This window comes from Ceraceosorus guamensis (genome assembly GCF_003144195.1).
Source record: "Ceraceosorus guamensis strain MCA 4658 unplaced genomic scaffold IE81scaffold_10, whole genome shotgun sequence".
Lineage (NCBI taxonomy): Eukaryota > Fungi > Basidiomycota > Exobasidiomycetes > Ceraceosorales > Ceraceosoraceae > Ceraceosorus > Ceraceosorus guamensis.
Genome location: NW_020290005.1, coordinates 135,614 through 159,462, shown reverse-complemented (window position 1 = coordinate 159,462; position 23,849 = coordinate 135,614). Strand labels below are relative to the sequence as shown.

Here is a 23,849-nt window from a genome sequence, read left to right as displayed (position 1 = left end):
TAGCTGATATTCTTGATTGTGGTCAAAAAAGAAATCAAATGTCGAGGTCCTTCGGCTCGGATACCGGTATTCGTGAATGCTGCTGCATGAAGATCCCTCTGGCGCCGCTGCTGCTTGCTGCACGCACCCACCGCTTCGCTTCCCCGTCTCAAGACGGGCCGGGGCGGGCCATTCTGATTCTCGTCGCGCGCGAGTACTACCCAACAGAGTCACGATTGCTATGACCACTCAACTCGGGCCCATTGCTGAGCACATCGGTCTTTTGCGCTCTCCTCTCCTGATTCCCGTCGTGACTTTTGCCTCTCTTTCTGCCTAGCAAGCACAGATCCTTCCACGCTCCTTGCGTCCAACTCGCCTTCTCCCCTTCGTCAAAGCTGCCTCTCCACTCGCGCGGGATTTGCTAGCGCCGTGTCACGTTCCGCGCCATACCCGTCTAGGCAGTCAGACCGTAGCACCCTCCCTTGCTCTTGCCCGTTCCAGTAAATGCACCATTGCGGACGAGGCCGATCTTTACCCTCACACTTCACCCACCACCCTTTCGGCAACTACTACATCGACGTCATTGAAGACTGCTTCTGGCGCTGCAGGTGTGGACGCATACAATCACTTTTTGATTGACCATCGCGACCTTTCTACCACCTAGAGTGTCACTGCGATACTCTTTCCACTTGCTAGGAGCTGGCAGCAGGACTACCGCCGCGGTCTGCGCACCACATCTGGATAGCGGTGCCCTTCTTCGCTCACCTGCGGCACTGTCCTAGCCTCTGCTCTTGATTACGTCCCCCACGAAGATCTCGAGAACGATAGCGCATCTGGCACGACTGCAGAGGCTACTAATCTCCACTGTCATTTGCATTGTCATCCACGGCACCGGACCTTCCTCAAACGTTCGAGGTGGGTCCTGACCCCGCCGAGCCCTTGTCCCTTCCTTTGCTCCTCGTCTCGCATCGTCGGCAAATTGCTCACCCACACCTTTGCATTTCGCACCTCCAGGCATTAATTCGCATCCACGCATCCACTCAAACGCCATATATTGCAAACTCATGGCGTTATAATTTCCTGTCCAACGCCATCTCAACGCACAGAGCGCGCAGCCAGTGCGTCAAGCAAGCGATTGATTCATCTACGCCGCGAACAGCTCGTCTAGTCTTTGTCATCTCGCAAAGCTCGAGGCTGGCGAGCTGCAAGACCGCAATTCATTTCGCATCAGCAACAGGCTACTTCTCAACCATTCCTACCGACTGCTTCGACGTCCATCGACTTGCCTTTGGGAACGCACCTCACACTTGAAATGCCCTCCTTTTTCAACTCAAAAGCCAAGGCTGAAGGGAGATCGACACTCAGCGCCGATGAGAAGGCCGTGCGCAAGTCTTTCTCCCGCGGAGGCTTGGCCAAACTTCGAGGAGTATCAGACAGCACACCGCCGGTGCCGCCCACGCCATCGCTGCCATCTCCTGCCAGGCAAGATGGGCACGATACGCAACGCTTTGCCATGAATCTCACGGAGCCTTCGCGATCCGGTGTCCCCACTTCGACTTCTGAGCGATGGAGACGACCGTCTCTTACGCCTCAAAGCAATCTCTTTGCGTCCGCTTCCGCCGTGGACTGCACCACGGCGACTTTGGATGCATGCGACCGCGGCGCTCACGGCGGCAGCGACACGCTGCAACCACCCCAGCCCGCCTTTCTCGGCCGTCGCTCAAGCAGCTTTTCGAATGCGTATCAAAGGGGAAATGGTAGTCTCGTCTCCTTTGCGTCCAGTGCCGCTGAGACGGCCTCAAGTCCTCCTACCAGCGCCAGGGACAGCGAAGAAAACACCCACGCTCAAGTGACAAGGGATCTCAAAGCGAAACCTTCCACGAACGCATTTCGCTCCTTTGGCAAGCGAATGTTCAACAGATCCGCCATCGTGTCGCAGCGCTCGGCCTCTTCGGACTCTTCAGCAGACACCTGCCAAAGTTCTCCTCCATTGACTCCTACAACGCCCCCGAGAGTGGCCCAGCACGGCCTGGCCAGCAAAAGCACCATGGACATTATGCCTCAGTTGCCTGAGGTACCCGCCCTTTCTTTCATGTCTCAGCAGCAGAAAACGAGTGTATCAGCGCTGCCGTCCTTGGGAAGCTTCGCATGGGACATTGATCCGATGCGCAGTCCACCTCGCCGCCAGTCGAACAGCCTGTCTTCGACGTACTCATCAGCTGAATCCGGACCTGGCTCGTCGAGCTGGGCTGACTCGACAGCCCTGTCTTTGATTGAGATTTCTGGGCCTCTCAAGCCTGCAGCCGCTCAACGCTCTCCACCAAGATCGACACTTACTGTCAGTCCTGTTGAACGGTCGAGCGAAATGCAGAGAGATTCTGCACCTCAGCTGCACTCCAAAGTTTCAAAGCGCGCCTCGGCGTTCATGGAAGAAGACTCTGACATGCTGCGTGCAGTCTTGAACTTTGGCCTGACGGACCTGGCAGCGTCGAGTGGACCAGGTGGCGCACCATCGCCATCTCTGCCTCCAAGAATGGGATCGATGATCAGCTTGAAGGGAGCTGATTCGGTCCAGGCCTCTCGCTCGATGATCGTTTCCGAAGCCAGGCAACCCGGTGCCAAGCGCCTGACCGCTGCCCAAGCCAAGAGAATGGAGGCGGAAGCTGCACTCAAGGACAGTCTTTGGAAGCCTATCTATGGGCGAGGCGTAGCACGCTCTGATCTCTTCAGACGCGACGATAATGACGCCGACTCGGAGGATGAATACGGGGACGAGTCAGACGACAGGCTTGCGTCAGAGGCCCTCTTCGATTCGCCGAGCTCGTCGCCGCTCGCTAGGGCGAGCCCGTTGCCTAGTGGCGGTGCTGCGAGCGTATCTGCCAAAACCGCTTTTGGTCGCCTCAGGCCCCCTCCATCTGCGAGGTCTACGGCTGCTGCCGCTGACAGTGACGAAGAAGCATCTGATGCTTTCCAAGACGCTCGCTCCACAGCTTACGACTCTGCTACTTCTTCGCCAGAGGTCATCACAGTGCCCTTGCCCACACAGCCTGTCGCACGTGCAGAAAGCCCTCGACCTGTAGCAATCGGATTGGACACACCAGCAAAGAGAGCTTTGTACACGTGCACCCTTCTGAAGGTGCATCCACAACTGGCTAGCGCTTTCACAGCTACGCCGGACGGACAGACTCTACTTCCTGGTGCAGCACAGATCTTGCAGGCAAAGCCGCCATCAGAGTTGCGCTTCCCCCGTTCAATCAACAAAGTGAACGTGCTGGATGCTCATCCGTCGACCCTGGGTCTCAACCGAGATCTCGGGACTGCAGTGGCCAGATCAGCGGTGATGCGAAAGTTGCGTCGAGAGAAGCTGCCAATTCATCAAGAAGTGGAGCTGTCGTGGTTCATGCGCCGTTACGGCACAGAGTGCATTTCTCCTGAGCTGATCGTCGCAGGGCTCGCTCAGAGGCCAAATGTCAGTCCTGAAGCGTTGGCCACCCCACCGATGGTCAACCGCGCGTCTGCAGATGGCTCGTCGACATCGCACGCAGATTCTAATGGCGCCAACAGTCTCCAGCCACAAATGCAAGCTGTTGAGCAGGAGTGCAACGGCATGCTGAGGTGGATTAAGCGATCAGGCTTTGCAGATCGCATGGAGCTAATCATGGCAGAGGCGCTTTACGGTCCAAGCGAGCTCGATCAAGCACTGCAAGTGTCCTCGTTTGCTGTCGGCGAGCGCGTCGAGGTTCCAGGAATCACCGCTGCACGCGCAAAGATGGTCGAGCCATCTCCTCTAAGCTTCTCGCCACGCGCTCGCGTGCTTGCAGGCTTAACGCCCCGAGACCCTACGACGGTGCTCCCGACGCCTCGCTCTTTCCGTAAGCGCGAGTCGCGAGCGGTCATCCGCCAACAAAACGTCAGCGAGCCAGTCCACAGTCAAGGCACCAAGGGCAAGGTCCGTTCACGATCGAGCTCACAAGGTCGCAGCCCTCCACCATGGATCGCTCCTCGCCAGCTGAACTCAAAGCGATCGAGCACCCTCCCCGCAGAAGAGACTGCTCCACAGTCTATGTCTCCGCAGAAGGCATCTGTCGAAGTCCGCTCTCCCAGTCGCACATCTCTTCTGCCCACGTCACCTTCAGTCAGAAGAGTGACTAGTTCCAGTGCTATCTCGGTATCACCGTCTCTCCGAGAAGAAGACGAAGCGGCGATCGCGAACTCGAGCGATGAGGAAGATTTGCCTCTCGGCGTTCTGCTGTCCCAGAAGAGAGCACGAGAAGCGGAACGCACACGCATAGCCAAGCTCGAGGCGGAAGTGCAAGAGTTGCGCAATCGAGAGAAGTCGAGAAGTTTGCAGCTGAAGCGCGAGCAGGAGAGGCAAAAGGCGAAAGAGGCTGAGCGCTTGCAAGAAGACCAAAAGAAAGCGCTTCGCGATGCTAGGGAGCGACGCAAGGTCACCGCACATACCTCGGTGCTGCACAGCCCGAACTACGGTGCAGGTGACGCTTCCATGACTACTAGTCCGAGCGCTCGTCTCTCGCCTTCTGCTCTCTCTACCTCTGCCACCGCTGCGAACATCAATCAGATGTCTACGCCGAAGCAGGCCGGGCGGTCGTCCACCGTCTTGCCATCTCCTTCAATGAGCAGCATCGGTGGGCAAAATCGCTCATCGATGATGCCACCCGCTCACTTGGCGGACCCTCGGCGCGGCAGCATTCAGCGTACCGAGCAGCCCCTTCACGCAATGTCTGGCATCCAGCCTCACCAAGGTTACTTGATGGCAAGTCCATTCACACCAGAGCAGATGCATCACCGTGCCTTCTTCTTGCCAACTTCTGCGTCTGGAGGCTACTTCGTACCTCATCAACATATGCAACAGAGCTTCTCCACAACTCATTCTCCGTCATACCATTCGGGAATGCCTCTGCCCTTGGGAGCACCTTTTGCTTCGCCGCCCGCGCAGCAAGCACAACCGCGCAGGTCAAGCTCTAGGATGGCCGCTCCCCAACCGCACCATCGATCTCCACTGTCTCCTGAGTCTACACCGCGTCGGCAACACAGCGCTTGGATCTAAGGTCGACGTTGAGATTGTTTGTTCCCTCTCCTCTCGCGCTCAAAGAAGCCCGCTTTTACTCTCATTTCAGAACAATCGTCTATCACACCTAATCAAGACAACTCCTTGTACAATGTAACGACGCAGTCCACCGAGCTCGCTCTATCAAGATGGGGCCACATCTTCCGCCACCATCCTCTGCCCTCACCTCTATACCCTTCTTTTCGGGAGACGTCCCTTCCTCGCCGAGTTTCTCTGTACATTTTCCACAGACAGCCATCCATATCCCAGAATAGAAGTCTTCTGACCCATTCGCAGCGACTCACGATGGTGGCGAGCAGTCTGACATGCGCGCGCACGAGCGACTCCGAACGATTGCCTTTGGAGTCCAAATACGAATGCGTGTGCAAGCAAAGAAGCCTCAAACTGCTGCTCTTCCCTTGGAGAAGTGCGTGGATTAGAGGTTGGAAATGGCGCAATGCTTTGCTGCTCGATGCTGTGCTGGGCAGACGCCTCGCATGGTCGGTCTTTGCGACCGCGGCGGTTTTCCACCTGATTGCGTGCAACTGCTGTTCTGCACCAATGCCCCCAACGAAGCGAAGGGTTGGATCGCACTTGCAGCACCTTCGACGCCTGCAGCAGCCGCGGTCGCACTGAGGTGTGCAGCAGCGCGCTTGAAGTGTCTAGGACGAATCAAGCGGCAAAGTGCAGACCCGAAGCCGAAGGGGCGATGCTGTGTGAATGGAAAGAAAAAGATGCTCATCAAATCGAAAGCGTGAGTCGTGACTCATCACGACTGCGAGCCTATAATAATGACCAGCAAAGGATGCAAGATCCCTACCGTCGAAGTCCGGCAAACGAGTCAAGTCAGCGAGCCGCCTTTCTTGGCATGCAGATGGTCCAGCAGGCAAAACGCTCTAAATAAAGGCCTTCGGCATCGGCGATTTGCGGCAACGCAGCTAGCTTAGGCGAGGCTCATAGCATGTGTTTCAGAGCCAGCCAGCCAGCAGCAACGCTTTGGTCTCTTCCGTGTTCGTTGCATCCTTATTCTTACTTGCTGCCTTCGGTTGAGCTCGATGAACAAAGTCACACGAGCTGTATACACTCATCACTCTTGCTTCCTGACGCTGCACGATCAGGACCGCCTCAGCACCATCCGATGTACGTGCAAAAAGGACATGCCTCCGCACAGATCGGGTCACCATGCAGGAGGTGGATCGCAGCTCTCTCGACGCGCTCACATAATCACCAATCACCATAAAATATAATTCTTGATTTACGAAGGGGCGAGTCTGTCGCCGCGGTGCGACGTCGCTGTCTGCATGCTCTACCATCAGCTATAGCAGCTGATGATGCTGATCGTTGTGGGGGCGACAACTTATTCGCGTATCTCGTGTGCGATGACTGATGAGACTGCTGCGCCGCTTAATTGCTGCATGGCGGATGCGCGCACCGCGGCGTGAGAGCGGACCTTGCACCCGCTATATATGTATAGATATACGCGTGCAGGGTGGTGTACGCGTGCCGCGGTACTACACCCGTGACACCCGCGCCTCGTGACTGCATGGTGATGCCAGCAGCTGCTGCTATTGCTGCACAAGCGCGCGGCTGCTGGGTTGCGCTCTGTCACTCGCGCGATCAGATGCTTGCTCTCTTTATAGGAGAGTCGCGAGGAAGAGCCCCACAAACAGAGTCGTAAGGCTTGGCTGATGCATGTGGACCCATGCATTGGCGACGGTGACTGTTCACCATTGTGATTGGTGGTTGCTATGCTCGCGGCAACACCACAGCGTATCCGCTGACTTTCTGCTCTTCATTGCCTTCTCCGCTACAATGCGAGATCATTGCTCCTCTCCCATACGGACCGCAACGCTAGCCAGCTCGCGCTCTTGAATGTCTCGTATGCCGGCCGACCTGACGCCTTTCCATAGCCGCCTAGCGCAGCTAGCTTCCTAGGCTGTGGGGCAGTGGTCTAACAGAACTCGCACGCGGCGAATGCAACAACATACACCATTGGTCGAGGACCGGCGGATTCATCTTCTGGAAGCCCGACTCCCCGGGCAGATCTCTTTCTACACCGACCGATTTTGTCTACAAGTCGCGCCTCACCCAGCTGAGAAGCCTGTGGGCGCGAAGAATTGCGATGTACAGGGGCCAACCCAATCAAAGTGGAGCCGCGTCGTATCCGAGTCCCTCAGCTCGGTCGGCTGCTTTGTCTAGAGCAGCTGATTCCGATCAGGGAAGCATGAACAGTCAGCAAAGCGGCGGAAGCAGCAGCGGGCGCTCCTACTCCTCTGGCAGCGGCAGCGGTGGTCGTCGGGAACGCGAGGCGGATACATCACCAGCATCCTCCTACACTCACAGCAGCCCTTCATCTTCTTCTGCGTCATGGATCAAGCAAGGAGCGGTGGGCTCACCTTTGGACGCTCTTGTGCAAGGCATGAAGAGCGGAGCAGATCCTGACGCCCCACTTCCTGCTCAGCAACCTGCAAGTCGATCTCAAATCTACAATCGCGCCTTTGCGCTCTCCAGGAGCACCTCGATCAAACGCGCACCACCGCAAGTGGACGAGAGAGATACACTTGAGCAAGGCTCGTATCGCCAAGCTCAACAAAGGGATACTGTGCGCAGTGAGGAGGAACGGAGAAGAGAGGAGGTGAGACGTCAGAGGGCGGCGAGACTGAGCAGCCAAAGCTTGGCGGATCGATCAGAGCAGCCAAGCACCACATCTGCTCGTGCGATAGCAGAAGAAGACGAGGACGATTACGGGCCTCGACGATTCGCTAGCGGCCCGCAACAACAAGCGCGGCAGAGGGAAAGCTCGCAGCTGTTGAGCAGCAACGCATTTCGAAGCTCCATGTCATCAGATGCCAGCTTCAACACCATCACAGGCGATAACGACCGATCTTCTATCATGGGCCAGCTTTGGAGCACGGGTGGCGTGGATGATGAGGTAGCAAGTGCGGTTCGAGGCTTGGCATTGCAACGCAGAGGAAGCATAGACACGGTGCGGTCAAGCGAATTTGGCGAGAATGGAAGGTGGGGAAAGGCTTGGGCGAACAAGGTGGATGACGAAGAGAGTCTGTACGGGGATAGCGAATGGGGCGGCAGAGATGACGGAGATGATGACGTGGATGACGAAGTGGCTGCACAAGGAGCAATCACAGGCACACAATCTCGGAATGCTGCCAGCACCAATGCGAAGTATGGAGGTCATTTGGGGACTTTGGAGCGCAGTCTAGCATCAGGTCAGCATTTGGAGGGCTACAATGGCACACAAGCGCAGCACATCGGTGGCCTTGAGCTCAAGGCTGCACCAGGTCGCTCTGCCCAACCCAGTCATGACGCTGCTTTGCTCCAACCAAATGCGCGCACCTACCATCAACAACATCATACAGCATTCGACCAAGCCGATGTGCCGATTCAGCCTTCAATGAGTCGGCAGCATGTCGTCTCGCTAACGCCGACCATTAGAGGCTCACCTTCGAATTATGCGCCAAGCCGGAGAGATACTCTGCGCAGCATTGCACCAGAGCTTGACGACGTTGACGCTCAGGCCCAGGCAGCAGGCGACGATGATGATCTCAAGACGCCGATGCTTTCCGGTCAGAATGGGCCCACGTATCGGTCCGGTCAAGCCAACACGCGGGATTCGATGGCATCCATCGCATCTGTCAGCACTATTACCCCAAACAGCGTTGGAAGTGGTAGCAGTAGTGGTGGAAGCGATGCGTCGGGACCGAATGGCGCGCACGTCTTCGTTTGGCCGCCGACGCCATCAGCATCAGTCTCGAGCCACGAGGGTGTGGCCGGAGCGTCCTCGTCAGGTCAAGGTGTTCCCCAGGGCGGCATGTCCCCGATGAGCGCAGTCGTGGAGACTGTCCCTGTTGCTGAGCAAAGCTGGACCCTGCCCTCGCAGCAACAGCTGCAACGTGTGCCAGTTGGTCCTTCTGCAATCTTGGCCAGAGGACTCGACTCGCCCATTCTCAGTGCCGATGGCCACCGCCGATCGTCGGGTGGCCGAATCTCGAGTGGACGAGCCACGCATGGTCATCCTGCTGGCCGAATGCCGCCGCCCGCTCCTCGCGACGACACCCCAGGATATTCAGATCCCAACGCCCCTTCGCCATACATGCCAGCGATCGGCAAGATGCGAGCTCAAGCAATCAAGAACGCAGACGGCAGGGAAAGCTTGGTATCGGATCTCGATGTCGAGACGCTCCGGCTTGAAAACAGCACGCGCAGGGACAGCTCTAGTACGCTTGCAAGCAGCCGCATGAGCGTGGGCACGGTCTTGTATGAGCCTGGTGATGGACCACAAGATCAATCAAACAGGCGAGAGAGTCTAGAGAGCATGTACTCAAGACGTTCGCACCACTCGGGCGGCCTGTCGTCGATCGAGCAGCAACCGAACGGATTGCCTTCTGCAGCGCCTCGGCAAGACGGTCAGGCTGCGCAACTTGCTCAGATCCGCTCGCACTTTGACGAACAGCCGCCACGTAGAGCTGAGAACGGCACCGCGCCTCAATCTGGAGAAAGATGGGCGCAGCAAGACGACCTGCACCGCAGCAATGTGCAGACCAGTCGTTGGCCTCCTCAAGGTGATGCTGGCTACAATTCGGCCGAAATGCGAGGTCAGCTCCAGAACAGGTCTTCGCAATCTCAACTTCATCCAAGTCAGAGTCAGAATCAGCGGCCTCCATCGTTGCAATCGAAGCCATCATCGGTATCCATCGCAACAACGCCTTCGGCTCGAGGGCTGGGCGCGTCGCTTGGATCAGTCGCGCCCGGGCCGGCAGGACCTCTTCGAGCAGATACGCGCACAGGCCCGACAGCAGCCGAAGAGTTTCTCTCGCAAGGAATCAGCTACCACGAATCTGGAGATCTCGCCCGCTCGGCGTATTACTTTGAGAGGTCTGCCAGAGTGGAGGGTGGTTGCGTTGTTGGCATGTGCATGTGGGGCATGGCTTTGCGCGAAGGCTGGGGCGCTAGAAAGGATCCCAGAAAGGGCTTCGAGTGGATCAGCCGAGCTGCGGCTAGAGCGGGCGAGATGATGAGCACTGGTGCGAGTAGCGGACAGAAGACTGAAGCGGAACTTCGAGCCATCAGGGTGAGTGCGGTGTCACGTCACTCAGCAGAACGCAGGGCCACCGCTGACCATCCGCTGCGATATTTCGCCCCGCTTCTTCATTCGACCGTACAGTCCGAGCTCAAGCTCTCAGTCTACGAGCTAGGAAAGTGCTTTTGCTACGGCTGGGGTGTCAAGATGGACAGTGAGTGTTGCATGCGGGACACTTTGCATCACCGCCGCATCCTCCAGCCTGGCTGACCTTGACACACGCATCGTTCTAGAACGCATGGCGCTCGAATACTTTGAGCTGGCCGCCAAGCTTGGAGATGCTGACTCTCAAGCAGAAGCTGGCGCACTTCTGGCTGCGGGCAAGGGAGGCTGCAAGAAGGACCTCAAGAAAGCTGCCAAGTATTACCGCATGGCGGTGCGTTGTCCGTCACCGATTGCGGGTGCTCGCGTTGGCCGTGCTAATGAATGCCCGTCTGCTCTGCTGTCTCACAGGAAGCCCAAGGGTACGATACCGTCGGCATGTCCTGGATCCACAAAGTGAGTTCAGCCCCACGACTTCACGTGACGGGGGCTTGCGCCAACGATTCTTGTTTGCTCAACTTCGCCCTCTGCTCCACAGGACAAATACAAGGACGCATCCGGCTTGGAGTGAATGGTCGTACGACGGGCTAAGCGATCAGATCAAGCCGACTATGTGCAGTTCGCCTCAGCTTCGACGCTGAACGGAGAGTCTTGCTCTTCGATCATCGCCATCTGCTCGGTCTGACCTCACAAGCACCCTCCGCCCCGAACATCTTTGAACCGTCTCCGAACAACATAGTCATCCATATCAACTGCTTTGTCTCAATGCGCGCTAATCACATGATCGTCAACGCTCTATGTGATGAGATCTAAATCAGTGCTGCTATTCCATCTCGGACATGATGGTCTGGAAAGCTGTCGCATTGGATAGTATACTGAGCGCTGTTTGCAGCGCTCGGCGCTCGCTCCGCTCCATCGAGGATGTTCACAAACCTGCTCAAATCGCGTACAACCGCGTGCCATCGCGTAGACGCTACGTCGTGTCGGTTTTCTCATCATTAATACCTGTGAATAATTTCAGATAGTCGTGAATACACTCTTCATCATGGGATGACGGATCTAAGTGCGCGCGAGCGGAGATCCTTGTTTTACTTGATCACGAGCACGGGAGACGGCGCGTGGTTCACCAAGTGGGAGGAGATGGTGCCGGTGGAAAAGTTGAGACCTTTTTTCGCTGTTCGCTTTCCAGCAATGACGAGATCGACCTGTAAAAGATGGGAATACGAAGAAGGAGGTTCAGAGGGGTGCAAACATTCTGAGCGCGCTCCGTGATTCTGTGCCACGCGCCCCTTGCTCACCTTGTGATGTTGGGCGACCCTGACGAGGGATTGACGGGCATCGCCGTGCAGAATGTGCAGAGTAGCCTCGTAGCCAGCAGCCTTGAGCTTCTCCTTGTATGGCTGCAGTTTGGCCAAAGCTTGCACTCTGAGCTGCTTCAAGAGCTCATTCTGACGCTTCGTGTCGATGGACAAGGGACCAGACACCCAGGGACCCGAAAGGACATTGGCTGGGAGAATAGTGGCGACTGGATGCGGAAGCAAGGCGCGCGACACGTCCAGTCAGTATGATCGTCAACGTGAATGTCGAAAAACATGTGCTACCAGGACACCAGCGCAGAAGCTGCTCGCATCTCGACCGCCCAGTGGCCCTTGCGCCAGCTGCGGCAAGGCACGCCGCCATGGCACGCTACTCACTGAAGATGTGGGCATCCTTGGCCAGGACCTTGCTATTGAGAACGTAGTTGAAAGCCTTGTCACCCGCATCCGTTCCATCCAGCGCCAACAAGATCTTGGAGTTTTCCTCGTGGACAGCCTCTCCCACTTTACCAACGACGAGCTGTTGTCTAGCCTCTGTTGGGATCTCGTGCTTGTCGAACGGGTTGCCGCTCTCCAACGCAGGGGTTTGAGCAATCTCGTGAGTGGGAGTGGTCAAGCCATCGGCGCTCTGCTTCTTTGTGCCGATGCCCATGCTGGCAAGCGCATTGCCCAGCTTGCGCGTGGTGCTGGGAGAAGTGGGCACGGAGCTGCTGGGCGATGTGCCATTGCCAGCGTTGGCTGCGTCGGTGGAGATGGGTGCTGGCTTCGACATGATGGGTACAGCAATTTCGCGGCAAGAGTCAAGAGGCGCGTGATTGGCTTGCGCGCTTGCGAGGGCTATCAGGATATGGTTGGTGGTGGTGGTGATTGTGTGCTGAAGACGTATAACACATTCTCCTGTAAAGAAGGCGACCGCGGATAGAGGCTACGCAATAGACATCACATTGTGATCAAGACTGGTGCACGGCTTCGATGCACTCGAACAAACGCAGCTTTGCTACATTCAGATTGTCAAGCCGTTGGTCCGACTGTGACTGCATGCTGTCCGGCTGCAAGGCTGCGGCGGACGTCGGCCATCCACCGCGCCTTTCGCAGGCATTCGCAGTCGTGAGTGAGTCGTGTCGAGTCGTGAGTGGATCTGATCGAAACTTGTTCAGGTCCCAAAGAACAGAAGCCGCGGCAGCAGACCAGTCCGTTCATCAGGGGCGCAAACGCGAGCGGCAGCCTCTTTCTGCGAGCGAGCAATAAATTAAGGGGGATGATGAGTTGGTGCTGCTGCTGCTGCTGCAAGGTGTGCGTTGATGGCTGTGTAGGGCACCATGCAGCAATCAACGCAAACGCGGCCACAATGCTCGAGCTCACATCGCATCTCTTATTATTCGCCTCCCTTCGCATCCCTTCGCACGATTTCGCCGATGCAAGGCAAGGCAAGGCTGAATCTACAAAACGATCACGAATCAGAATAATGCACGCGCGGCGTTTTGGCGCAGAAGGAAATTTTGACGGGGCAATCGCGTGTGCATCCATGCATGCATCAGCTATAGCACGCTGCTGCAGATGCTGACAACCGCGCGCACCCGCGAGTCTGCTGTGTGTCTTGAGCCGCCGGTGATGCATGCTGCTCGCATGGATGCATCCAAAGGGGCCAAGAGCGAGCGCTTATTATTTATTTGCGTTGTTGTGGGCTGTTACTGTAGCTAACCGAAGAACGCCGTTCAATTCACGATTGCTTGTCCATCGAATCCGCGCGCAGTCACTCTGACTACTCTACCGTACCGTGTAGGTGCGACTTTGCGTGCGTGCCCACAGCACCTACAGTCACGAGTGTGAGTACATGCTCCGACTCTGCATGGTGACCATGCGGTCATCCTGTCCGTCGCGCAAACTTCTGCCCGCGGCTCAATCACAATCTCGCTCCCAGATGCGATCGAACGACATGAGCAGCAGTACCGGTACTCAGTGAATCACGAATGGGGCGTGACGATTGCTCCGACTTGGCTTTGCGCCCAGCAAATGTCTGCTGCGTCTCTTTTGATGACTCGTGACTTCCTAGCTGTCGCCCAAGGGGTTGAGCCTCGACCGCGCGGGTCGGCAAGCAGGTTGTTGTGACGATTCTCGTCAGTCCATAACAATTGCTCAGGGCCGCAGAGCAGCTATAGCAGATGAAGGCCTGCGTTCACGATCGCGGACGCCTCGCACCGTATACGCAATCGTGAATCAAGATTTCATCTCCGCCCTTTCGCGTTCGACAGCCAGCATCTGCCGGCGTCTTGCATGTTTCCTGCCATGCTTGGTGTGCATGCCTAGCGCCGGACATACCGCAAGGCGACACGAGCAGCAAGGTGTACTTACTACTACTGTACAGATGCATAGCGTGACGCACGAAGCAGCCCTGACATGGGCCTCGCTCGCAAAGCTTTTGGCTCGGTGAATGCCTGAGCGAGGAAGATGTGCGCAAGGCACGCAAGTCCACAACGGTGCAATCACAATCGAGAATCCAAAACTGGCTGGCTCCAGTGAGTAGGTGATCTTCCCATCAAGTCTCGAGTGACTGTGGGATCACGAGCAAAATCCGTCTTGATTCCACTTGCTTCTCATCCGGAGCTCATCCCGGTGCAGGTCGGCCGAGCAAAGCGGAGGAAGCAGCTGTTGATTGCTCCTCGCAAGCAGCAGCTCAACGCAGACCCTCAAGTGCTCGAGCTCGCGACAGAGCGTCGCAATCTAATCAGTCGATTGCAGAGACATAGCAGCTAGGTAGACGAGACGCGAATCAAGGCCTGGCGTCCGGATCGCAAAATGTGCGCGATACGACGGCGTGGATCAAAGCAAGGCAATGCGACACATGATGGTGTCTGCGAAATCGAAGAGATGCGGGGCGTAGATGGAGCGCAGTGCAAGACGAAACAAGACTATCTTCAGTAGACGGAGCAACAGCATGATGTTGAAGATCTGAGTCGTGTAGCTTGACGAGAAGTTTCATCCAGACCGACTGAGTGAGCTTGACGAGAAGGGAATCCTCTGATTGGCTAGCGGGCATCTTCCAATCGTATACCGACCATGATGCCGACTCGCTGGACGCTTAGACGAAGATGACTGTGGAGCAGACGGTGGTCCGAGTCCTTGCAGTGAGCACATTGCTGCCCAAAGGACATGCTTTGGAATCAGCGTGGCGCACTCACTCTTGTTGAAATGACGCCACATCATCGTGGTGGATCCATCGACGTTGATGTGCTCCAGCTCGAGGATGATCTCGCCCTGACGTGTAGCCGAAAGATGCAAAGCGAGTTCAACGTGGCTCAGCAGTCTGACTACCCGATGCATCGACCGCATCCTGACCTGCCACAAGGGAATAGCACTCTCCCCTTTGCCCCTATCGAGCCTGTGCATCGAGGTATAACGATGGAAATCAGACTCACTTTGTTATCGGCCAGGATACGACGAACAATCCCCTCGACCTGGTTGGGTCCAATACGGAAAAGGACTGCGAACGTCGAGACGAGCACAGACAAGGGTTGATCAGCACATCGTCTGGTGAATGGTCCGATGGGATCAGTGCACTCACCACGGTCACCGGTCTTGACTGAGCGGTCCATCTTGTCAATTCAAATGTTTGTGAGGTCTGGGAGGTCAAAGGATGTGTAGCCAGCTCGGATCTTGAAGGGTCACGCGCGTCGACTTGGGCGGATGAGCTGGGATCGAAGCGCCGGATCAAGAAGGAGGGAGTTCGACTTGACCACGCAGGTAGGTTTTTCGGGATCAAGGGGAGCATCTCCGTGCTGCTTTTATACCCATCTGATGTAGAACGATGTCAAAGGAGCCCCACCGGACGAAGACACAGATCCATCGCGCCCGGCTCAGCAACGACAGCGGTGCTGTCTCACGACTGCGACGTTGATCTGTGCTTGCTCGATCTGCCAGCAATGCCATAGCCAAGTTCAGGCCTGGAACCGACAAGGTTCTCTTCCCGATGTGATCACAGCAACAACGCTCGTCTCTTCACCGATTTGCTGTCCAAAAAGTATCTTTGATGATGTCTGAACTCGGTGCAACCGGGTGCACCTCTTCGAACCTTCAGAACAGATCTGTAGCCAACAATGTCAGTCTTGACTGGCGCGTGTTTGACTGTGAATGCTTGGAGTGTCAGCCAAAGATAAGTGCCAGAAGTCTGAGTCGACCGATATTTCGTGCGTCGTCCGAGAGTTTATACATCAGCGCACATAAGCCGTTTGCTGATTGGTGATCTAGGCTATGCAGCACTCCAAACACCGGCATGCACCGGGCCGTCCATAGCAGCCAGAGTGGCGAGTGTACTACTGAGTGATCTTGCACAAAGGGAAAGAGCTTGCGAGTCCCGCCACTTGAACATGCCCCCGAAGGACTCTGACTGCGTCAGCAATCGTGAACTAGTATGTCGATCCGATTTCTCCGAGCCGCACAGGCTGTTGCATGGCTTTGACTGCCAATCATCCCTGACGTTTCGATCCGGCTCCGCGCATCATACATTGAGGTGTTTGAGCCTTGATCTAGTGCTGCGACCTTGAACGTCGATATAGGAGCACCTGTACCTCCTCCTCAAAGAGTCACGCGTGTTCGGGGGATCTCCTCAAGGAGGCCTCGCTGCGAGCTGAGAATCGTGAATTAGGGTAGACGCTAGCTTTCAGATACATTTGGTTAGGCCGAGATTGAGACAGCTTCGTATCTTGTCTGTTTGTGATAGTCGCAGGCAATTGCTGATGGATATGACGTTTTTGGCTTTACAGAGCTACAGGCGTGGTCCGGCGAGCCTCGTTTGTGATCTAATCTGTCGAAGACGCGGATGGGCCCTGGCTAGGCCGCGTTCTTCAAGCACGACTCGTGACTGCGACTCGTTTGCAAGACAAGCATGTGAGGAAGTCACTCACCGCCTCTGACAATCGTCGTCCGATGCTCTCATATTGCAATCGTCTTTAAATACTGCAAGTACGGTTTCGACAAGCAAAGCTCGGCGTTAGGCGGCCGCGACTTTCGACTGTATATAGAGCAAGAGTCTCGATGCTCGGTCGACCTCCCGACCTGCCAGATCTTGAGTTAAGGATGAGGCGGTGCGTCTCTTCTGTACGCGCAAAACCCATATTCGCGATTGCGATAGCCATTTCGTTCAGTGTCCTGTGACGTTGTGAGCCGGCAAGATCGAGTAGCAGCCGTGAGGTCCCTCTCACCACTGAACCTTGACTCCTGCCTGTCATTAGGTCCATACGGACTGCCGAGATGACATCCTCTCACAGATGCTCCACTTTCTGACGGCCAAACACCTGCAACGGGCAGTCACAAGTGGTGGATCGGTACGTGTGCGAGGTGAGCCTGGCCGAGTCTCGGGTGAGGTGTGCGGCTGCAGATGATGCATTGGCCTAGGACTCATGCAGTTACAAGTCGTGGTGAGTCACGAATAATATTCACGATTTAGAGCTTCTAGCTGCGCTACTCACGCGACTGCGACCTTTGCCCACGCTGATGAGTCGAGTTTTGAGTTGCGCGGACATCGATCATCAGGCGTGCGGCTGGCGGCTTTCCGCCGCCCTGCAGGCTAACTCACGCGTGGGCGGCGGCGTATGGCGCAACTCAGCGGCATGGATGTGGCGTAATTTGTCAAAAGTGCTGCGTGTGCCGCGGCGGCGGGCGGGAACGTTGGCCGCGCTAGCTTAGACCATGCGTGCACGCCGCAAAGTGCTTCAATCAAATGCACGGTCCTGCGCGGATACAATCACCAATCGTGAACTAAGCTGACCTCACATCATTCACATACCCGCGCACGCGTAGTTTCGCTCGTCCCATCTGAGCTCAAAGTAGCACGGCTTGTTTCTTTCGCGCTCTCTTCACGCTGCCCTCTCACTTCGGCAGACACTTCCGTCTCATCCCTCTATACATACTCGAGCGGTCGGACTCTCATTCAGCAGCAGGTCTTCCCGCCGTGATCTTTAAGTTGGAGCCGAATATCTGAGACAAGGATTCAAGATTGTGAGAATAGTCGTGTCCGCCTCTCGATACCATCACACGAGACAAGACTACTGACTCGCACTTGCTGGCTGACGGTATTGAAGCTCCTTGCGGTTGTGATCACAGTGAATTGTAACAAAAGGAAAGTCATCTTGACTCACACTCGTGATTGTGATTGGATCTAAGTTCCTCGACGCGAGTCGTCAACACTTGAAGCGCAATTAGTCTCATTAATTAGGTGAGCATCACGATTCAACATACTGCGTTGGCCAAACCTACATGAATGCTTGCCACCAAAAGCGTGTTCTTGGGCCGCGATCAAGAATCGCGCCTTGTCCCGGTCGGACCTGATTGCGATCCGTGGTGCTATAGCGAAGAGAGCTCGTGTCGCCTACAGGTGTTCCCTGAAAGGCTCATCAGTAGGGGCCATCATCGTGGGCCCAAGGCATTCAGATTCGTGACTCGTTGTGCATGCCCATGAGCACGCCGCGATATCTCGTCCACACCACTTTCCGTACGGCCGGCTACATGAGCTACCGGGCACCCGGAAAGAGCTGCCGGTGTTGTATATGCTGCACTCACGCGATTGCCGCCTAGTTGCGTCGAGCTTTGATATGGCTTGCCAAACCACCGTCCCTCACTACTACTCTGTCGCAACTAGCCCGCGGGCTCACGCAGAACAGCGGCGCGGCGTTGCCCGCTCAGTGACCGCGCGAGCCAAACCTGGGGCAGCAGAAGTTTCACAATCGACAACCAGGAGTTAGGGTTAGAGTTGACCTTCAGAGCATTTCTTCCACGCAGGACTCAACCATCACTTGACTATTGCTCGACACTCACAACGCCCTCGAGATGAGCTCGCTGGCAACACACCGACTCTTGGCCGAGCTGCCTAGCGTCTCGAGTGCTCGCTTCTTGCCGCCTTCCTCCAAAGAGGCAAGCGAAGAGCTTCTCAGTGCGTACCATGACACTGAGACATCAGGTGAAGAGCTGTGCCTATTCGTGACTGATCACAATAAGACTGTCTCGCCTCCTCTTCGACTTGATCATCACATGCAGGTGTTCAGCTCGATTTGTCCGTTCGCTCCCATGCGACACTCTCGCGCAACAATCTCCAGGCAAGCCTCGTCGTCTCGGCCAAGCAAGGCATTGTCTTGCACAGCAGCACAGTGAGCGTGGACTCGACCATCAAGGCTACTCTGCATGCTGCCTCTGCGAGCGGAAGAAGGGTGGTGCTTCGTGAGAGGCCGGATGCGGATGCCGGAGCGAAACATGCGGGCGGGCGCGGCACGAAGAGCGTTGAGCTGTGGCAAGGAGCGACGCTGCTTCGTGAGGTGCACGTGAACGACGTTCACGGATCTTTTTGCATCGGAGGTGAGCGACGGCGGGCAGCCGGGCGACTCGATCTGCGCACTCCTCTGCAAGGAGTAGCCGGTCCGCGCTTTGCAGCTGCTGACTGCGAGGGCATCGACTTTGCACGTGCTTAGAACCCTACGGGAGCTCGTCCCTGTGCCCTTTGACCGAGGACGCCGCTCTGTACGTCGCCGATGCCAAAGCGGCAGACAAACCTGACCCTTTCCCCGCTTATGATGCGAGGTCGGGGTCTGATGAGACTCGCACCGAGGATCGACTGAAAGCTTTCCGGTACGAAGAACCTTTGGGGGAGAAAAGTGGCAGCATCCTCCGCCCTCGCGTGTTTCTTGTGCGTTTCAACACAAAGACGACTGCGCAAGCTTCTGCCCAGCCAGAGATCTCCCAGCTCGACCTTTCGCGCCTGACTGAGGCACTTGGCAGAGGTGCAGGCGAGGTGCCGCACGCCCAGCCCGCTTTCAGTACGGACGCCTCAGGACATGCTGCAGTGGTTGCGCACGTCTACTCGGGCATCCAAGATGGACGTCAGCTGGGCATCATCTACTGCACCAATCGGCCATCCATCCTGATCAGAGTTGCTCTCCCATCTGCCTCAAAGGATGACGCGAAGGAGAACACGTCTGACCGCAAGCCTGCTGCGCCCGTCAAGACGCCTTGGATCCCGCATGGAGCAGAGTGTTTGAGCGCGGTAATTGGAGCTTCAACGCGAAGTGTGCGCGTGCCGGATGCCGGGAAGTCCGATGTGTTATACCTTCAATCGCCTGAAGGTGGTCCGCACAGCGACGAGTCTCAGCTGCGTTGCAAGCTGCAAAATGCAGATCACGTCGTCAGTCCAGCACCACCGGATGGGGATGCGGGTGCATTTCCAGGTCTTTTTGCGGGCTCTTTGCCTGCGACCTGCTTTCTATCCTTGGATGGTACAGGCAAGTCGACGCATCTGATCAGCAACACGCTGTGGGGAAGCAAATCGACTTCGCTTGTGGTGCCAATCTCAGACAGCGGGCCAGCAAACATTCTCAGGCCGATCCTGGCGAACGAACAGGCTGGCGAGCTGCCGTACAGCTACAACGCGCTGGCGACGAACGGCAAGCGCCACGCGCTAGTCTCTCGTTCGTGTCAGAATACGCCGCTGCAAGTGTTTCTGGTAGAATTAGGCAGCGACGCAAACCCCAAGAGTTCCCTGTTGATCTGGAGGGCGGTAGATGGTGTGGCAGATCACCCTAGTCAGTGCAGCGAGCGAAGCACAAAACCTCCTTTTGCGCACTCTGATGCTGATGCGATTCTGTATGCCCCAAAGCTGTCAAAAAACTCTGCGAAATTCGTGCTTTGGTGGCCACTATTCCTGGGACCGAACATAGGGCCCTCAAAAATCCTATACCCATAGAAGCCGTACTATGGAGCGCGGCCACGGCTGGTTCAGTTGTTGCAGCACGGCCGTGTCTCATTGTAAGTTTCGGAGAGATCTGTGTCATAGCCCAGCCTCTGAAAGCACCTTTCTATACGCGCAGTATCCCCACGGAGGACCTCACTCGGCACTCACCACCGACTTTGCGCCCAATATCGCGGCCATGTGTTTGGAAGGCTACAACATCATCGCTCCAAATTACCATGGTTCCCTAGGTAGAGGATCAGAGTTTGTGAGGGCTTTGGTAGGCAAGTGCGGGGACCTCGATGTGCGAGACTGCGTTGCTACGGCCGAGTGGGCCATCTCGAAAGGTCTAGCCCAGCGGGACAAGCTGCTGGTGATAGGTGGATCCCACGGAGGGTTCCTATCTGCTCATCTGATCGGTCAACATCCCGACTTGTTCAAAGCAGCGGTGATGAGGAATCCAGTCATCGACGTGGGGGCTATGATTTCCACGACGGACATTCCAGATTGGTGCTTTGCGGAATTCGGTCTGCCCTTTCCTCTTCACAGTTCGCAAGGCTCGACACCCGTCACTTTGTTGCCCGAGCAAGCTCAGCGCTTGTATGATGCTTCTCCTATCAAATACGTCGACCAGGTCAAAGCGCCTGTCTTGCTCCAGCTAGGCCTCAGCGATCGGCGAGTACCTCCTCAGCAGGCCAAAACTTTCTACCACGCCCTCAAGGGCAAAGGTCGTCACGTTCAAATGATTGCTTTTCCGGATGCGGATCACGCCCTCGACACGATCGAGGCGGAGAGCGTTTGCCACGAAGCTTCCCTCGCCTTCTTCCGCGATGCTTTGAAACAATAGGGCGCACCTGCAAGTGGTGCCTTGTCCAAATGTTGGGTGGTCACACCAGGCCCCAAAACGCTTCAGAGGATGTGCATGGCACCGTTGATGAGACAACAGCTGCAATTAGATACTATGAGAGCACATCTATATGGAACAGTCGATTGTTATAGCAGGTCGCAAGTGGTCAGATTCACATTTCGAGCACAATTGAAGTCGTCCCCGCGCATGATATACAAGGGCATAGAAATCACTTCTTGCCTAAGCCGGGGAGTGCAAAGACTGAAGTGCAGAACAAGACTCGGCGTGAGCTCGCAGAAGTGGAGTGGCTTTTCACGTCGCGACTCACATTCAAAGACTTTTTCGGCGGGCACACCATCTCCCCTTCTGCCTTCCAGTATGCCCATCTTTGTACCTCGAGTGACGCCGACCACTGCTCCGCTCTCGGCGCACACGATCGGCCCGCCGCTGGAGCCGGGAGGGGGGAAGTTGGGCACTCCTCGAGTAGCTCGTCGACGCTCTTCGGCAGAATCGGAGGTGGGCGGGGAAGAGTGCAGTGCTGGCGGATTGGAGTGAGAGAGGACCAATTTGAAATCGAGCTGTGCTAGCGTATCGTATGTGCCCGTCTGCATGCAGCGAATTTTTGCAGTGTCAACTCATGCGACTGTGTAGAATCGGCCAAGCATCCATGCCCGCGCACTTACTCTTGCTTCTTGACCATAATCATCTTTATATTCGACCAATCTAGCTCGACCCCATCGGGATCGTGCGGCGTCATCCCTCTCTCTGCTGACGACCTCTGCTTCTCTTCCTTTCGGCGGAGGCAGAGGGGTAGAGAGCGTCAAGCCCGAACCTTCTACAGAAGAAGCTTGCGTACGTGTCGCGCCACCGGGGCCCTCCAAGCTCGAACTCCCAGCGCCCGCGCCACTCTGGGCTTGAACAAACGCAAAGGGCGGAACTTTTGCTCCCGCATCGTCCTCGTAGCCCCAGAAGCTGCTGACTGCAAGCTCTGTGCCAACAGTGGCAGGATAAGGGGAGAGAGGAAGCGTGCGCAGGGTGGTCGGGGCAGCAGATAGCGAGCTCGAGCTTGCCTCGACATCAGTCGGCAAGATGGAGGGTAGGATCGGCTTGTCCGAGAGCTGCAGCAGCACCAGATCGGATCTGGGAAGCGAAGACAGCAATTGCCTGATCGGAAAGATGTGGCCTTGACGTGTGATGGCCAGTGCGACAGAGTCGTCTCCGATAGACTTGGCGCCGCTAGAGGATGACGAGCTCCTAGGGGGCACAGGAAGCGATGCTCGCAGCTGAAGGAGGCGGACAGTTCCGGCTGCTAAGTCAAGGAGGATCTTTCTCGCAAGCATCTCGCTTTGACTCACGGTGTGGGCGCAGGAAATGACGAGCGCGCCTTTCTCCTCTCCCCCTTGCGCCTCGGTCAGCCTCTCGCCGCCTTCCACTGCAAAGCCGGAGCAAACACTGATTCGTTCTGTGCCCCGCTGTCCAGTCAGACCGGCTACATAAGCGATGAGCAGCACTCCATCATCGTGACTGGCCTGCAAGTGAGCTTCTGAGCTGTCTGCGCCAGTGATGCGTACGCGGCGCTCCGGTGCAGGTGTTGATTCGTAAGGCAGTTCGATGGGGAGTTGCGTACCCGCCCGATCTTCGAATTGATGGAGCAAGACGTGGAGATCGGTAGATCCTCGTGCGTGCACAGCTCTGGCAGCAGCCAAAACCCTCTCGTCCAGCTCGTTGCGACCATTCATTGCATCGACGGGGTGCGGCGTCTCGCGGTCCACCGCTTCTTCTCCCCGCTTTGCCATCGACTTTCGTGCTTCTTCCATCGGGTCGATGGGTGCGTCGGGCGGCGAAAAAGCTCCATCGAGCTCCAGATTGCGCGTGGGTATGTCGCTGCTGCCAAAACGACCGCTCCGCCTCACTGCTCCCATAGCTGCCGCATTGCGTGCTCTCGTCGCGCTTTGGCCACCTCGACTCCCATCCGCGGGACCAGAACGATGCTGATGCTGATGCTGCTTCAAGAGTTGCGAGAGGTCGTTGGGATTGTTGGGTCGAGCGTTGCCTGTCACGACCAACCCTGAACCTTCACCTTGTCTGGGTGGAGCTGGCGCAGAAACGCCCAGCAAGGCATCGACGCTGGAGGAGGGGTTGACTGGCTGCGCTCTTCGAGCCAGCGAGGTGTGGAGGTGCCGAGCTTGAGCGGCACCAAGTCGCACGAAGGCGGCGCTTTCGCTGAGACGAGAAGCTGAGGCAGCAGACATGCTAAGGAGTTGCTGCGATTGTTCTGCAAAGATTGTGATGACAGGCTTGGAGGACGAGTGGTGGAAGATGAAGTGGTACCTGTGTTTCAACGATGACAGCAGCGGGTCAGAGTGGATGGCGAGCGAGCGAGCCAGAGGGCGTGGCGCGGACGAGCTGATGCAGAGCGTGCGTAATCCGATAAGCTGGTCATGCAAGCAGCGACCATACGAGTCCTGATTTCAACTGTCGCGCACTCGATTGAAATGCAGCAATCAAGAAGCGAAGCGCAATAAATGACTGACTCATGACTCGCAGCTTCGAAAAGGGCAGATCACGCAAGAATCGAACGTCAAGCTCGCGAATATTCTGACTTGACTCCATGCATTCAACGCTTGCGTATCCCGACAAATCTTGAATCGCGTCCAGCATCTGCAGCTGGTGCTGCTGCTGCTGCGCGAGGCTGAAGAATCTGGCGCTCGCCCGCCCGCGCGCGTACCTGCTGCTGCTGCTGTCTGCTGTGCAGCCAGCCAGCCGCTCGTCGCACATCACGCGCCTGC

The 23,849-nt window shown here is 56.5% G+C and overlaps 6 protein-coding genes across 6 annotated transcripts; 4 read left to right on the top strand and 2 right to left on the bottom strand.

The window, feature by feature from the left end:
- Nucleotides 1-1,291: 1,291 nt before the first annotated feature.
- IE81DRAFT_345527 (hypothetical protein) lies at nucleotides 1,292-5,047 on the top strand (the record flags this gene model as incomplete). The annotated part of the gene is made up of 1 exon (XM_025515925.1): nucleotides 1,292-5,047. The coding sequence occupies one exon, from the start codon at nucleotides 1,292-1,294 to the stop codon at nucleotides 5,045-5,047; it is 3,756 nt and encodes a 1,251-aa protein (XP_025371701.1).
- Nucleotides 5,048-5,200: 153 nt separating this feature from the next.
- Nucleotides 5,201-5,849, top strand: IE81DRAFT_10054 (hypothetical protein). The gene has a single exon (XM_025510003.1). It carries the CDS (start codon nucleotides 5,354-5,356, stop codon nucleotides 5,681-5,683), a length of 330 nt encoding a protein of 109 aa, XP_025371700.1. The 5' UTR covers nucleotides 5,201-5,353; the 3' UTR covers nucleotides 5,684-5,849.
- A 1,320-nt stretch (nucleotides 5,850-7,169) lies between these two features.
- Nucleotides 7,170-10,647, top strand: IE81DRAFT_328675 (hypothetical protein; the record flags this gene model as incomplete). The annotated part of the gene is made up of 4 exons (XM_025515114.1): nucleotides 7,170-10,136; nucleotides 10,230-10,299; nucleotides 10,379-10,521; nucleotides 10,603-10,647. 4 exons carry the CDS (start codon nucleotides 7,170-7,172, stop codon nucleotides 10,645-10,647), a joined length of 3,225 nt encoding a protein of 1,074 aa, XP_025371699.1.
- Nucleotides 10,648-10,992: 345 nt separating this feature from the next.
- On the bottom strand, nucleotides 10,993-12,773 carry IE81DRAFT_321158 (adenine nucleotide alpha hydrolases-like protein). The gene is made up of 3 exons (XM_025513252.1): nucleotides 11,882-12,773; nucleotides 11,486-11,712; nucleotides 10,993-11,392 (listed from the first exon to the last, which is right to left on the bottom strand). The coding sequence occupies exons 1-3, from the start codon at nucleotides 12,273-12,275 to the stop codon at nucleotides 11,276-11,278; spliced, it is 738 nt and encodes a 245-aa protein (XP_025371698.1). The 5' UTR covers nucleotides 12,276-12,773; the 3' UTR covers nucleotides 10,993-11,275.
- A 5,195-nt stretch (nucleotides 12,774-17,968) lies between these two features.
- Nucleotides 17,969-21,229, top strand: IE81DRAFT_321154 (alpha/beta-hydrolase). Its single transcript, XM_025513251.1, has 5 exons — nucleotides 17,969-18,428; nucleotides 18,533-18,847; nucleotides 18,961-20,067; nucleotides 20,142-20,290; nucleotides 20,353-21,229. The coding sequence occupies exons 1-5, from the start codon at nucleotides 18,326-18,328 to the stop codon at nucleotides 21,058-21,060; spliced, it is 2,382 nt and encodes a 793-aa protein (XP_025371697.1). The 5' UTR covers nucleotides 17,969-18,325; the 3' UTR covers nucleotides 21,061-21,229.
- IE81DRAFT_321153 (hypothetical protein) lies at nucleotides 21,160-23,541 on the bottom strand. The gene is made up of 4 exons (XM_025513250.1): nucleotides 22,416-23,541; nucleotides 21,744-22,343; nucleotides 21,389-21,665; nucleotides 21,160-21,321 (listed from the first exon to the last, which is right to left on the bottom strand). The coding sequence occupies exons 1-4, from the start codon at nucleotides 23,310-23,312 to the stop codon at nucleotides 21,290-21,292; spliced, it is 1,806 nt and encodes a 601-aa protein (XP_025371696.1). The 5' UTR covers nucleotides 23,313-23,541; the 3' UTR covers nucleotides 21,160-21,289.
- Between the last annotated feature and the right edge of the window lie 308 nt (nucleotides 23,542-23,849).

Coding starts and splice junctions, on each gene's coding strand:
- IE81DRAFT_10054 (XM_025510003.1), top strand. CDS start 5,354: ATGGTGGCGAGCAGTCTGACATGCGCGCGCACGAGCGACTCCGAACGA.
- IE81DRAFT_321158 (XM_025513252.1), bottom strand. CDS start 12,275: ATGTCGAAGCCAGCACCCATCTCCACCGACGCAGCCAACGCTGGCAAT. Junction 11,713..11,881: donor CAAGGATGCCCACATCTTCA/GTGAGTAGCGTG, acceptor TTCCGCATCCAG/TCGCCACTATTCTCCCAGCC. Junction 11,393..11,485: donor GGGTCGCCCAACATCACAAG/GTGAGCAAGGGG, acceptor CATCTTTTACAG/GTCGATCTCGTCATTGCTGG.
- IE81DRAFT_321154 (XM_025513251.1), top strand. CDS start 18,326: ATGAGCTCGCTGGCAACACACCGACTCTTGGCCGAGCTGCCTAGCGTC. Junction 18,429..18,532: donor GGCAAGCGAAGAGCTTCTCA/GTGCGTACCATG, acceptor CATCACATGCAG/GTGTTCAGCTCGATTTGTCC. Junction 20,291..20,352: donor CAGCACGGCCGTGTCTCATT/GTAAGTTTCGGA, acceptor CTATACGCGCAG/TATCCCCACGGAGGACCTCA.
- IE81DRAFT_321153 (XM_025513250.1), bottom strand. CDS start 23,312: ATGTCTGCTGCCTCAGCTTCTCGTCTCAGCGAAAGCGCCGCCTTCGTG. Junction 21,666..21,743: donor ATTATGGTCAAGAAGCAAGA/GTAAGTGCGCGG, acceptor CGCTGCATGCAG/ACGGGCACATACGATACGCT. Junction 21,322..21,388: donor CGCCGAAAAAGTCTTTGAAT/GTGAGTCGCGAC, acceptor TCTGCACTTCAG/TCTTTGCACTCCCCGGCTTA.